The sequence below is a fragment of the Microtus ochrogaster genome, unplaced genomic scaffold (genome assembly GCF_000317375.1).
Source record: "Microtus ochrogaster isolate Prairie Vole_2 unplaced genomic scaffold, MicOch1.0 UNK4, whole genome shotgun sequence".
NCBI classification, from domain to species: domain Eukaryota; kingdom Metazoa; phylum Chordata; class Mammalia; order Rodentia; family Cricetidae; genus Microtus; species Microtus ochrogaster.
The window spans coordinates 11,803,901-11,819,673 of record NW_004949102.1 but is presented as its reverse complement, the minus strand read 5'-3'; the positions used below and the strand labels follow the sequence as shown (position 1 = coordinate 11,819,673).

The 15,773-nt window shown below is 36.1% G+C and overlaps 1 protein-coding gene across 6 annotated transcripts in view; it reads left to right on the top strand.

The window, feature by feature from the left end:
- Cnot4 (CCR4-NOT transcription complex subunit 4) overlaps positions 1–15,773 on the top strand; it is a 104,168-nt gene that overhangs the window by 29,341 nt on the left and 59,054 nt on the right. For all 6 annotated transcript variants that reach the window (XM_005365816.2, XM_005365815.2, XM_005365818.2 and 3 more), the window contains exon 2: positions 13,662–13,926. In XM_005365816.2, coding sequence (XP_005365873.1) covers positions 13,753–13,926 — 174 coding nt within the window. In that variant the 5' untranslated portion in view covers positions 13,662–13,752. The remainder of the gene's footprint in view (positions 1–13,661; positions 13,927–15,773) is intronic.

Below are 15,773 nucleotides of genomic sequence, written 5' to 3'. Positions count from 1 at the left end.
CCTCACACTTCTTTAATCCCAGAGACCCACAGATCTCTATTGAGTTTGAGACTGGCCTGGTCTACAGAGCAAGATCTAGGACAGTCAGTGCTACACAGAGAGACCCTGTCTCAAAAAAAAAAAAAATCGCATTTATTTCTTTTAGTATACTTATTTTAACTTTTTTGTTTTTGTAATTCATCAATTGTATATTTAAGTTTTTCTTTCTATATGTAATTTCTTATAGGAGCAATTATAATATTAATAGGGTTAGTTTGAAAGGGTTCAGTGCTACACAATACTTTCTGCAAATATGACCTTTTCTACTGAGGGTCACTGGAGGTGTTTTACATAGACATAGTCTCCTTTAGCTAGGTGTAGGGACACTCTCTGCAAGGCACTAGTGTGTAGGTTAGTGAGTGACATTAGACAGTTTTGAAGAAATGAAGCAGTTAATTGTGTACTCAGGGACATATAGAGTTCAGAGAAATGAAGGAAATATTGGCTAGCAATTTTTAGGCTATTTGAAGGCTTATCTCTTTGGTTCTTTATTTCTTGGTAGTTTTGCATATCAACCATCATTTTTATCTAGGCTGGCAAAGTAGGTGAGTGCCTGTCCTTAGCAATCACAATAGCCAGGATTCAGCTCTCAGCATTACCTCCCACAACCCAAACAACACACATACACAGCACATCAGTTGAATGCCCTATGATCTCTTTTTCACACTATTCTACCATCATGATTTCTTTTCTGATCTTATTTCCAATTTTAGTTCTAGTTGTGAAAGTGCTAATTTTAGACATGTCACAATTTTTATGAAAATAAATAATTAGCCAAGTGGTTCTATTTAACAATATTTGCCACTCTTAGATTTGATTTTTTTTTTTAAAGTAGTGTCTTAAAAGCAATTTATTTACAGTAGTTTGAGGAGGAGGGTCTCTGAATTTTTTGGCCAAGTATACCAACTTTTAAAAGCATTTTTATTACATTTATTTATATATATGCAAGTGTGTCTGTGCCAGGGTGTACATGTGGAGACTAAAAGACCATTTGTGGGAGTGGGTTCTCCTGCCGTGTGGGTCCACAGGGGTCAAACTTCCATCATTATCCATTTGTGGGAGTGGGTTCTCCTGCCGTGTGGGTCCACAGGGGTCAAACTTCCATCATTATCTTGGCAGAATGCATCTTGTCTACTAAGCCATTTTTTATCCCTGCTAATTTTTTTTTAGTCCTGATATAGATGGCATGTATTTTCATTATAAAAAGTTATATAATTTCATTTTTAAAAAATGGCAGTGATGATTTGATGGTAGAATGGGAAATTCCCCCCTTGTTCTATTTCTTTTTAAAGTCCACAGTTTATTGTTTTATATAATTATATAAGGTATCAGGAGTGTTAGTTTAGTAGTAGAGCACCTGCCTAGTTTATGGGAGATCCTGGGTTTGATCCCTGGCACTGAAAAAAAAATTATATGAAAAATTTAGAAAGGGGGGCTGGAGAGATGGCTCAGTGGTTAAGAGCACTGCTTGCTCTTCCAAAGGTCCTGAGTTCAATTCCCAGCAACCACATGGTGGCTCACAACCATCTGTAATAAGATTTGGTGCCTTCTTTTGGCCTGCAGGCATATACACAGACAGAACATTGTATACATAATAAATAAATACATCTTTAAAAAAAATTTAGAAAGGGTACATATTAGATCAAGTTTCTGTTACAAGGGACTCTAGAACATAGTGGTGTAAAGAAGTTAGTTTCTTTTTCTTTTACCTAAAAGTCCATAGGAGAGGATTAACAAGATTGGTTTGTTCTCAGCAAGAGCCTCTAGGAATCCCTAGGTTATTACTGAGTTAGCTCTGCTGTTTTCTTTGGGATTTCACTGTTAGTTTGGCCCTTTCCTCTCAATAGGCAAGAAACTATGCACTTAAGATGATCTGGATGTTATACATATATTTTCAGTTACATCCTTTTGCTTAAACTTAATCATCTAATGTGATTAAGCATCTTGTCTTTTTTGTTTGTTTGTTTTATTAGGCAAGATTTTTCTGTGTGGTCCTGGCTGTCGTAGAACTCGTTCTGTTGTAGACCAGGGTGGTTTCTAACTGCCTGCCTCTGCCTCCTGTGTGTGTCACCACCTCCTGGCTTTCCCTGTCCATTTTAAAAGATTATTTTCATGGTATCTAGGCATTTCCTTTTATATATTAAATTTAGTAACACGCAGTTTCTTTAGTATTTATTGATGCTTTTTAAATTTGTTATCTGTAATAATGTCCGTATTTCTCCCTTTCATTGGTTATAGTTTCTGAAATATTGTAGTGATAGAATTTATATTTGACCTGAATTTAGAGTGTATTAGCGTATATATCCATTACCATGTGAAAGGGTTATCTTTTTATCATTAGTTTGTTTTGTGTTGTGTTTGTGTGTGAGTGGGCACATCTACCCATATAAGGCCTGTGAGGCCAGGGGAGGTTATTAGGTATATTTCTTAATTGTTCTCCATCTTAGTTTTTTGAGGCAGGTACTTGGAACCTAATCTCAGTTCCTTTATTTCACTACACTAGCTAAGGAGCACCTGTAACCTGTCTGTCTGTGTCTACCATTGATGAGGTTATAGGTTGAGAGCTATGTCTGCCTTTAGTATTAAGGGATTTTAGTCTTGTCTTTCAATTTACTTTTTAATTTCTTGGGATGGATACTGTTTTGTTCTGATTTATTGAGGTCATTCATAATTTTGACTTAACAGAATACTTGTACTTCTAGGAACTCTATAATGTGATTTATTTGATTTTGCTAGTGTTGTGTTTAGAATAGTTTAAATCTATTAAGTTTCTTTATTAGGATTTTAGTGTTAGATTTATTGTCTAGTTTCCTCTAGCTTTGTTTATCTCTACTTCCCTATTGTTCCTCATCCACTTCTGTCATTTTAACTACAAGTACAAAGTGTGCTTATGTTTGCTTAATACAATAACATTTTAGCCTTTTTAAGGGAACATAATCTTATAAATCTAACTTTCTAACTAAAGCAAACTTTCTTGAAGGGTTGTCATTGGGTTATTAGAGACATCATGCAAATTCTGTGGTTCTCATGGATATGGATCGCTGCTTAGTTAATATATCTCTGCTCTGTTGAAATGGGATTTTTTTTTTCCTTTTTTTTTCAAGACAGGGTTTCTCTGTGTAGCCCTGGCTGTCCTGGAACTTACTTTATACACCAGGCTGGGAAACAGGACATTTTTAAAGATTTTGTTTTATTTTTTAATGGCATGTCTGTGTCGTGGTCTTTGTTAATGTGAGTGCAGTACCCACTGAGTCCAGAAGAGGACAGTATCCTTGAGCTGGAGTTAACAGGTAGCTGTGAGCTACCCACTTCCATTCTGGGAAAGAAACGTGGGTTTTTTGCAAGAGCAGTATGTACTCTTAACTACTGATTAGCTCTCTGCAATTACCACCCCCATTTTGTTTTTTAATGCTTTTAGAAGTTTTGCAAGTGTTACCAATAATTTTCATAATTTGCCTAGTCTCGGATCATTGGTGAGATAATAAAGTACTGATGTTCTGGTCACTATGAAAGTTTAGGTTATTTATTATTTTTTTAAGTGTGATAGTATAGTTTTCAGATACTTAACAGCTTTTTATTATTACTGTTTATAGCATGGTTTCACTCTTTAATTTTCTCCATTAGTACTCTGTAGTTTTTATAATAATGTAATGGAATGTGTTAGTTGTATTACTTTTTTTTAACATAGGAAGACTAATTACATTACAAAAAGTGGTATTATAAATACTTGTAATTGGCTGGATATTGGTGGTGCACACCTTTAATCCCAGCTTTCAGGAGGCAGAGAAAGGCAGATCTCTGTGAGTTTGAGGTCAGCCTGATCTACAGAGCGAGTTCCAGGACAGCCAGAGCTACACAGAGACCCTGTCTCAAAAAATCCAAACCAAACCAAACAAAGCTTGTAACTAAGTAACTAAATATCAACTTAATTTTAATTGTTCACATTGGGTGTTTGTTCTTCATTCTCCTCATTTCTTTCTACTATTTTTATACAAACCATTTCATTTCCTTTTTAGTTAAAACCTAGTATTTTCCTTCATTATTTCAAACTCACTACTATGTTTAACTATTTTTTTCTTGTTAAAACTTGTTTTCCAGACTTTTATTTTCCTGATATTTTGTTTCCCAGACATTCAGGATAAAATTAAATACTAAGACATTTAAGGGGCTTAAAACACAGAGAAGCTATTAATTCTTTTAAAATAAGGAAAATCCTGCTTTTTAATTTCTTTTTGATTTTTCGAGACAGGGTTTCTCTGTGGCTTTGGAGCCTGTCCTGGAACTAGCTCTGTAGACCAGGCTGGTCTTGAACTCACAGAGATCCGCCTGCCTCTTCCTCCTGAGTGCTGGGATTAAAGGCGTGCGCCACCATCGCCCGGCCCTGCTTTTTAATTTCTTACTCTTTCTATTATGACTCAGTAAATTCTAGAATGTTAGCAGTTTAACAGCATTCAACTTAAAATAGTACTACCAAAAATATTCTGTTCTATGCAGACTAATTCATTGTTCTGTCAGTAAAAGATTTTTACCATGCCAGGCAGTGGTGGTGTACACCTTTAAGACCAGTAGTTGGGAGGCAGAAGCAGGTGGACCTCTCTTAATTCAAGGCCAGCCTGGTCTACAGAGTGAGTTCCAGGACAGCCAAGGATACTCAGAGAGACCCTGTCTTGAAAAACCAAGGGGGGGGGGGAGAAAGAAAAAGAAAAAATGTTTATCAAACCAATATTCATATACAAAATCAGAATTTTTAAATAATATCTAGGTACAGAAGCACATATCTATGCTCAAAGTACTCCAGAGGTGAAGGCAGAAGAATTGTTGAAAGATTGAGGCCTGCCTGGGCTGCTGTATAATAGAGTCTTAACATCAAAAGAAAAATTTTCCCAAAAAATAACAGCCAGGAGTTGTGTACACTCCTGTAATGCCAGCACCTGAGAGTCAGAGGTCTGACAGGTCTATACATAGCAAAGCAGCCTCAAAAACCAAACACTAAGGCTATTGCACAGCAGTTCAGGGTTTGCCTAAGAATACACAATGCCCTGGGCTAGTTTGATCCAGTACATAGCCTTGTCTAACCTGGAACTCACAACAGTTATGTTTTAGCCTCTGGAAAGCTTATAGGTGTGTGCCTATAAGCTTATATATAGGTCTGGGTTCTTCCCTTTCTTCCTGACAACCCTCACCACCTCCACATGACTCATTAGTTGCCTGCCTTCTCATTGGTCTCAAAAAAATCCTCCAGGCTCCAGATCTCAAGTATTTGTGACTGTGACTACAGTCATTTGCCATATTTAGTATTTCTTCTAAAATTAAAGCTATTGTGTCCATCACTACTGATACAATGTAAATTGATAAGAAATAATGCTATAAGGACAATTTCATAAGTCTGGACTAAGGGAAAAGCTTGTGATACCTGGATAAATTTGTTTGAAGTACAGGGCTGGGTTTATCCTTAGACTTTTAAATAGGTATGCCCTTCTGTCAAGTTGTTTCCCTGGAATCCACCTATTATTTTTTTCAGAATTGAAAATAACTGACAGAAGGAACTCTTTTCTCTTAGTGTGCACAATTGTGGTAGGGAATAGTAAATGTCACACTCTATCCATCTTACTTTGAGTCTATGCAGATTTGCTTTTTATCTTATTAATGATACCTTCACCAGGCTATGCCCCCACCCCCTTTTTAAAGAAAACTCCTAGCTGCTTTCTGAGAGAATATTAATAGGGAGCATGTTGGTGCTGTTTTTCTGTTTTGTTTTGTTTGTTTGTTTGGGTTTCATCAATCATTTTATTCTTGTTTGTTAGCTGTGCTTAAGACTTAATGCTTTTTTTTGTTAGAAAGCAAGTATTCATGTCTAAAAGTTCAAAAATAAAGGAACATTTAAATGTAAGCAGATTATCTCTGGCCCTATGATTAAATGACAAATACTAGTTGTTTGCATTTCTTCTTTGAGGATTCTCATCCCTTCATATACAGTTCTGGGAAGCTATAGTCTGCAGTCTGTGTCTGTGGTACAATATAGAACAAAATAGACACATTCCTTAAATTCAAAAGGTTGAAAGTTTAATGTTCTTTAAAAAGTTATCTTTAAAAAACAATTTGGGTACTGAATTAGGAGAAATTGTGACTTGTCTCAGGGGTCACCGTAACATTTGAAGAGGAAGCTAGTTTTATACCCTACAACACAGAGCATGCTAAACGGTAATTTTGGAATCTCAGTTGTGCATTTGTGTCAGGAATATTTTCAGTTATATCTGGTCTCGTGTTTCTAGTAGAACTGCTTGCCAAAAAAACTCACTCCTTGTCTTTGCCTTTTCAGAACTGCAGCTCCTGGTCATGGCAGTCCATTTTCCTAACACTTGTGATCATATGCTGGGAAAGATGAAAATTTTGAGTATGTTCTGGATGTGGCATAATATTGTAAATCAATAAAATTAAGCATTATGAGCATTTGATTTTTATGTAAAACCTGCCATGTTTGGGACTGGAATAAGTTCAGAGAGAAATAACACATGGCTCTTTGGGTACATGAACACAATGTATGACTCTTCAGAGTTTGGGTGCATGTTTTAAGAATTGAAATGTCGCCCCGGCGGTGGTAGTGCACACCTTTAATCCCAATACTGGGATGCAGAGGCAGGTGGATATCAGTGAGTTCCAGGCCGCCCTGGTGTACAGAGTTCCAGGACAGCTAGGACTGTTACACAGAAACCCTGTCTCCAAAAACCAAAAGAAAAAAAAAAGGAAAGAAGAAAAAAAGAGAAATGTCTATGCACTCCACTCCTCAACTAGTAAAATCTCAGTTGTGGAAGAGGTTTAAAAGATTGCTGTTAGAGAAGAAAAACATGGATAGTTTGCACAAGAAAGAACATAGCTTGGGACTGAAGAGATGGCCTAGTGATTGAGAGCACTGGCTGCTCTTCCAGAAGAAGCATGGTCAATTCCTAAGAACGCGCCGCCCCAAAGAAGCACAGATAAGGTTCAAGTTTCTGGTTTCTAGGCTTCCTGTTTCTTTCATGTTCTCACTGCTAGTATTTATGTCGTTTACCCCTATGAGTTCATTATATAATCATATAGAATTTTTGTTTTATTTATTTTGAGATAGGGTTTCTATCTCCTTGACTGTCCCGGGACCCACTATGTAGACCAGGCTATCCAGAAGGTCAAAGATCCACCTTCCTCTGAACCAGCACACCCAGCTATTTAGAAATCATTTTAAATATAAAACTTGTTATTCAGTACTTCCAGTAGCCTTTTCATTCATTTTTTGATATATATAGATTCATCTTTATTATGTCACTCTTGTTCAGGTATAAACTTTATTAAAAATTTTATGAACCTTTGATTGGCATTGTTAGCATTAATTAGCATTAGGTTTCCTTCTGTTGTTTTTACAAACTCTTAGCTTTAGCTGATCATCTGCCTGTTCCTCCCCTTACCTGTCTCCTTGCCTGTGTTCCCTTTCTTGTGCTCCTGTGCCCCACGTGCTCCTCCTTCTTTCTATCTCATATGTTCTGTTAATCCTTTTCACCCTTCTTCCTTAAAGCACCCCCCATGAGCCTCTTTCTAGTTTCCTACGTGTGTTTGCATTCACTTCCACGTAAATACATGCTTATGTAAATTAGTTAGGATCTACGTATGAGAGAAAATGTATTTACCTACTTTCTACTTCCTGCTCAGGCTGTCTTGGAACTTGTAACAATCCTCCTGCTCCACCTCCCAAAGAGTGCCATCTTGGTCCTTAAAACTATATTTTAATTAACAAACCTACCATTTCTCATTAATGGACATTTAGCCCAATTTACTATAGCAAAGCAGTGCTCCTCATACCTGACTCCTCATACAAATTTGTAGGCACAGGCTGCTTGTTTCCTAGCTGGCCAGACCCGAAATAGTCACATAGAAACTGTATTAATTAAAACATTGCTTGGCCTATCTTAAGCATATTTTTGGATAACTCTTATATCTTAAATTAACCCATTCCTATTAATCTGTGTATTGCCACCTGGCTGTGGCTTACCAGGGAAGATCTTAGCATCTCTCTCCTTTGGGCATCTCTCAGACTCTGCCTTCTTTTCTCTTCTATCTCTGCTTGGAGATCCTGCCTTGCTCTATTCTGTACTGCAATAGGCCCAAAGCACCTTCTTTGTTAACTATGGTAATAAAGCATATTCACAGCATACAGAGGGAAATCCCATATCACCTCCCCTTTTTTGTCTAAATAAAAAGGAAGGTTTTAACTTTAGCGTAGTAAAATTATATATAACAAAACGGGCAAGAATTACAGTTGCAATATTTATTTCTATTTAACTTTTATTATAATTAAGGAAAGCTATAATTATAACTATATTTTTAGCACCATTAAAGACCTTAGAAGGATATAATATTACTTAAGTTAACAGAAAGTGCATTTAAAGCAACTTTTAAAACTTTAGAATTAGCAGAGACAGCTTGCTTCCTGGAGAGTCACCCAAAGCTGTAACATTGGGGCATCCATCTTTAGCCCATAGTATCTCTGTGCCCCTCTACAGGCCCATAGTATCCGGTAGACTCTTTTATGATATCGGAAATTAAAAAGACTGTTTCACCTCTTTTGGCAGTTTGTCACTTTTTTTTTTGTATCCTGTAGAATGTCTGGCAGACTCTTTCATAAGACAGGAACCCTGAAAGATAGTCTCACCTTTTTAAGGTAACTTAAGCAGTCATTTTTTTTTTTTTGTGGGTTCCTGCATGTCCAATTTATACAGCATGCTATCAAGCAGTCCAGGCAAGAGAAGTTTCTTGCCCAAATGTCCAACAAACTCTATAAGGAACCTCTTTGATGTTCATCATCCTCCTGAAATAGATTGGGGCTGCCAGGAGCAGATGAGTCTCATTGTCATGAAAAATCCTAAGTTTTTAAAACATTTTAAATGCCATATTCTGTTAGTCTTTGAAAGGTTTGTAGAATACCTGTCCATCTGAAATATATCTCTGTACATTAGAAAACCTAACTGATATGACTACAGGCTTGACTATTATAGATGATTATTAACCTGTATTTCTTAATTATACATTACATTTTTAAATGAGCCGTAGAAACACAATACGTTAATCAGGAACAGAAATATACATATAACAAAATTGACCTAAAATTTGTATCAATAGACCAAGATCCATACCAATGCGAAGAATTCATCTCTATAGCATATCTCCCTTTAATTGTAAGCAGATGTTTATAAACATTCATTTAGGGAATTTGGGCACATCACAAATGGTCACCCATTTCTCTAATGTAGCTATAAGGATATGGAATTAGTAATTGTAGAGTGTTACATGTTTGCACTTTAAATTTTACCATCTTTACAGTTGGACTTCAGGGTGTATTAGTTTATTTTGCTCTTCTCTTACCTATATGTTGTTATTTACTAGTTTTTTTATTATTACCATTCTTAAGACTTGCAAGTTAGCTGCCAATACTTTATATGTTATTCTTTTTATTTTTACTTTTATCAGGTTCTTTTCTCATTGTCCCTTTTTAAATTTTTGACTGTCTTTCTGGGATATTGCCCTCCTTTGGCAGAAATACTTTTTACAATAATTTTTTAAAATTGAAATTTCTATGTGTAGTTTTACTATGTGTGTGTTTGCTTGCTTGTATGCACCACAAACTCTATGTTATCAGGGGACAATATGCAGAAGTTGGTTCATCTTTTCTACCAGATAACTTCAAGGGATCAAAGTCAGATCTTTAGGTTTGGTGGCAAGCACCTGTATTCTCTGAGCTATCTCACTGCCCCTGTTTGCAGTTTTTTGAGGTAAGTCAAATCCTAGAATTTTGGACTGTGTTACCCAAGATTATATATGTAGTAGTGGAAAAGGTGAGGTGGAAATGAGCTCTTTTTCTTCAAATGTCAGATTGTCCACATATATTTTACGATTTTCGGATAACATTTGGTAACCCACTTCTGTGGAATCTGTCCATTATACCAAAAGTATTCAGATGAAGTTGCTTTTGTATTATCTATTATACTATCTCTTGCTACTTTGTTCTTCCTTCCTTTCTCAATGTAAAATATACAGTTTAAAAACCTTTAAAAATTAAAAATAATTTTAAAGAAACCTTGAAAGTGTTATTTATTTTTTTATTTGTAGAGGTACACTTTCTAGAAAGATTTGGTATTTCTAAGTCCCAATATATTGTTTCCTTCTCAACATTCAGTAAATTACTTCACTAAAATGCAAATGATGTGTAGTTAAGAAAAAAGTCTTTCAGTTGGGCATGGTGGTGCATGTCTTTAATCCCAGCACTCAGGAAGCAGAGACAGGCGAATGCACTGACTTTGAGGATAGTCTGGTTTACATAGTGAGTTCCAGGACAGCCAGGGCTGCATTGAGAGGCCCTTTCCTTCTCCCTGTATCCCCCCCCCCAAAAAAAAGGACAGAAAAGAAAAGAAGAGGAAAGAAAACATCTTAAAGCCACAGATATTAGAGGTATACATAGCAGTTCTTAATTTCAGGTTGGTTTCCTATTGGTGGACGCTGGGAAGGAGCCTATTTTCTAGTTTTAAATGTTCACGTTACTCAGCAGAATTCTATTCCGCATTCCTGGTTTTAATATAGAAAAAATGGCTAATCCAGATTTACAAGCTAGGAATATTGGATTGTTTATGAATACATATCCATTTCTTTCTTTTTTTAAATTTTAAATTTTAAATAAAATTGCAAACTCGTAGGAAGACACTTCAGGAACATATCATATCACATGTAGTTCCTCTGAATTTCCAGTCAGTTTTCTTTATGTAAAAAATAGGAGTGTACAGCTTGGCTGCCCCATATTGTATGATAGAAAACAACATCCCCCATCTAGTCATCAAAGTCAGGCATTTTCTCAAGAAAATGAAAACAAGCCACCTAGTGGTTTTGGACACTTTAATTTAAAAAGTAACGTTTTTATATCAATTCAGATAGTAACAGATTTTTCTAACAGAAGATGACTACTTCTATTTTTTTTTTTTGGCTATGTCAACATCCTTGTCTTATTTTCTTAGTGAAATTAAGTTTATATATACAGGTCTTGTTATGTAAAGTAAGAGTAATTCTTCAGCTTGTTCTTCTTTTTAAAGTTTAAATAATGAATAGATCTCTTTCTGTGTCAACTTACAAAAATTTATTAAATTGCTATTTCTCTTTCTCTCTCTCACCAGGGTTTCACACTGTAGCCCTAGATGGCCTACATCTGGCTATGTAGCATAGACACACAGCATTCTTGTATCTTCCTGTCTCCACTTCACTCATGCTGGGATTATAAGCATTCACAGCTTTATTTCTGTATCTTAACTATTAATGATTTACCTATTTCTGGATGCTATGTTGGCAATATTTTGCTCTTTGATATAATGATTGCTAACATAATATTTGTTATATGGGTGTGTGTATGTAGAAGAACTTCTTATACAGGCAGTATATTGAATAAAAGACACAGGCTTTTATTTATGTCTTCATTATCTATTTACCTATCTGTCTGCCTTTGGCTGTCTGTCTATTTTTTTTGAAGATTTCATATGTGCCCTTAAAGGCCAGAAGAGGGTGTTGAATTTTCTAGAACTGGAGCTATGGATGTTTAAGAGCCATCATGTGGGTAATGTGAACTGAACCTAGGATACTTGCTTTTAATTTTCTTTTCTTCTTTTTGTATTAGTCAACAATATCTTTTTATGCCTCTCATTTTGGGTGAACACGGCTTAAGTGGGCGAAGAAAGCCTCACCTGTTTATTTTTCCAACACTTCAGCAGTTTATTATACCAAATAAGTTTCCAGTCACCTTTGGGTGCTATTTTATTTTATTTATTTATTTTGGTTTTTGGAGGCATGGTGTCTCTGTGTAGCCCTGGATGTCCTGAAACTCTCTGTGGAGACCAGCCTAGCCTTAACTCAGAAACCCAAGTGCTGAGAATAAAGTCCTCTGCAATCTCCCCAGGTGTTATTTTATTAATAGTATAAATTAGATATGTACCAGTGTTATTATTTATAAAATGATTCACCCCTACCTGGGACACTTTCTGTACCAATGCTTTTTACTGCTTATAGGATGGTGGCACTTCCTTTAATCCCAGCATTCAAGGGACAGAGACAGGTGAATCTCTGTGTATTCAAGGCCAGTCTGGTCTACAAAGTGAGTTCCAGGACAACCAGGGCTGTTACAGAGAGACCTTGTGTCAAAAAACAAAAACGGGGAGGGGGCGCCCATTTCATCTGTATTGATTTGTAGTATGATTTCTGCTAAAAATTAAAATATTGTTTATTGTTTATTTCTATTTCTTTTTTTTAGTTTCTTTGATATTTTCTCTGCTTTTGTGAAGTAAGGAGTTCCGCTTCATAGCACAGTTGAGTACTGGTAGCGCTAACTGTCACATTTAGCCCTTAGATGAGTCAGTTGTTCTCTCTGCTCTTCAGTGTGACCTTTGAAATCATTTTGTTCAATTTTGTGTTGTTTCTAAACCTTTGTGCTCTAGGACTGCGTCCAGATGTAGACTTGTTTGCAGCTTTTCCATTTTCAACTGCATATAGTGATTGCAACTCACCCTTAAGCATGAAATTGTTAACTGTGATGTTCAACTCTCTGTAACTTAAAAAGAATTCACATTTCACAAAGCATGATTGAGTTAGAAAGGTCTATTTGTTCTCTGTTTGATTTTTTTTTAAACAGGCTTTTTGTAGTATTTACTATAGAAATATTTTATAAATACATCTATTTGTTCAGCAGTTTTTACTGGCATCATATTACATGCTTGTAAGCAGTTATGGCATGCTTGCTTGGTTTTAAGCTATATTTTCTCTGGCAAAAATTTTTCATTAATATAATTATATATATGTAACTATAAGTGATTAATTTTTTAAAAATTATCATTCTACTGTGGTTTTTTAAGAGTTTATCTATTATTAGGTATATAGTATTGGCATCAGCTCTCATAGATGACTGTGAGCTGCCATGTGGTTGCTGGGAATTGAACTCAGGACCTCTGGAAGATCACTCAGAGCTCTTAACCTCTGAGCCATCTCTCCAGCCCAAGTGATTAAATTGATTTTTTATCAGTTCCTTTTGTTAATTGTACATTTTGCTTATCATAATTGTTATGTCCCTTATTAGCTTTTAAGTGGACGATGCATAGTCAAGTGTGCATAGCTTTGAACTTTTTAGCGTTATTATTGTTATTATTATTATGAAAGAGGATGATATTATGACAGAGAATGTGTATGTCATGGTGTGTGCGTAGAAGTCAAAGGAAAACTTTATGGACTTGGTTCTCTCCCGTGTGAGCTCTAGTGATTGAGCTCGGGTCAGTAGGCTTGTGTAGCAAATGTATTCACCCACTGAGCCATTTCATTGGTCTCAGGTTATTTTATAACTGAAGGTCTTTATTTTATATTTTTCTAAAATGTGTTATAAACAGTGTTCAGATCAGTATTAAATGTTTTAGCTGGAAAAAAATGGGAATTCTTTTAGTTTCTATTGCATTTGAAACCTAATATAATGCCAGTTTTTTTCTTCATATGAGGAAAATTTCTGAAATCTGTCCTGTGAAAAAGTTAGTATTTTTCCTGTAGTAAATGGTATGTTTTTGATTTTTTTTCTCATGCAGGTCTTCAGAGTTCTACATTTTAGCTCTCAGTGCTGAATTTCCTTCTCCCTTAAATTATTATAAACTTTGCTGCTGTCTAACAAGCGTGAAGATGTCTCGCAGTCCTGATGCAAAGGAAGACCCTGTGGAATGCCCTCTTTGTATGGAGCCCTTAGAGATAGACGATATTAACTTTTTCCCTTGCACCTGTGGCTATCAGATATGCCGATTTTGTTGGCATCGAATTCGCACTGATGAGAATGGGCTTTGTCCTGCGTGTAGAAAGGTAAGTGCTTCTAAACAACTCTATTTTACTATCTGAACTTTTTACTGTCCAGTATTAACTGTATAGTTTCCCCATAGCTGTGAGTGATTGGCTTTAAAACAAACTATTCAGGTGTAAGTTCCATTTCAAGCCTCTTCCCCTGGAAGTTGCCTCAGTCCAGACTCCACCCCTCGAGAAAGCTCACCAAACGATGACCCCTCCCCAGAGATGCTCAAGACTATTCCCACAGGATATTTAACCTCCCTCCCCCCCAACAAACAAGTCTTCCACCCAACACAAACATTGTGTGATCTTTAAGGTGTAATGGAGTAGAGAGAGTACACTGGACTGGGAGTCATGGTCAAGTGTTGCCTTTGTTGTGTTAACTAGCAGTGTTGCTTCTGTAAAGTCATATAATTTCTCTAGCCAAGGAAATGGACACAGTCTTGGTGCTTTCTTATTAAGAAGATTCATAAAGAACCATTGAGTTTGGATGATAATATGGAACTTGAAAAACATGTTCTGTATTAATATGTGGGGTGATTCACACTAGTTTTCTAGTACTAAATAGGAAAGTAGTTCACCAGAGTTAGAAAGCAGAGAGGATCATTCAGACACTCAGCCTACCTCTTACCTTTCCATTCAGTTGTGCACCCCAGTCCATGGAATGATGCCAGTCACATTAGTGTGGGGTATTTCCCCCTCCACTAGTCCTATCTGGATACAGACTTTGAGACATGCCCAGAGGTGTGTGTGTGTCTAGATGATTTTAAATTCAGTCAGATTGACAATGAAAATTAATCATCACATCTTTCTGGGATCTTTATACTCAGTTTTAAGTGACTGCCATCCATTTGTTATTATTAGTAGTACTGATAACTGAGTCTTCAGTACTTATTTATGCAGGTCATATTTTAATCACTTTTAACTGTCTTAACTCCCACAGAACTTCTAGTTAAATGTGCTTCTCATTTTACATTTGAGAAGGCTGGGGCTAATGGTCATATAGTTTTGGAGCAGCTTGGCTAGAATTAAAAGCCTGGCCCTCTGATTCCATATTTTTGGTCCACCAGTGACCCTGATGTTAGCTGTTGGAGTGAAGATACTATAATCCTGAGATGGAAAAGAAAAAGACATACAACAGAGAGATTGCTGGTATTTTTTGAGGATACAATGATAAATCTTTACATCATATTTTAGGATTTTTTTGTACTTCATACATAAGGATACTGAGGCTTAGAAACCAATTTGTATATGGGCACATGACTAGATAATGGTAAAACTAAATTTGAACTCTTGATCCAAAGTCTAAATATTTATGCTCATCTTTCTTCCTCTTAGACTAGGAATGTATTTAAGACGATCAATCAAAAAGGATGTGGTCTAAGGACGTGGCTCAGTAGGTCAAGTACTTACTGTGCACTCCTGAAGACTAGAGTTCGATCCTGTGCATCCATGTAAAGTCAGGCATGTTTCTATGACCCCAGCACCTGTGGAATAGGGAAGGATCCCTAGAGCTTGCTGGCCTGCTAACGTAGCCATCTGTGAGACTTCAGATTCAGTGAGAAAGTCTGTCTGAAATAAATGAGGTAGAGACTTCCACATGTACACCCAAACCAGCACATACACTCAAGCATATAAACTTAATATTTTAGCACATAGTGGGATTTCCTTAAATATTTGTTGATTATAATATATAAAATCCATATTTTGTTGATAGAACTACCAGGAAATTCTTTGACTTTTTTTTAAATGTATTTCACATAATTTCTTTATTGAATCTTTGGGAATTTCATATCATACATCCCAATTCCATTCACTCCCAGTCCTTCCATATCTTCCCCTCTCCCCAACAACAGCTCTCAAAC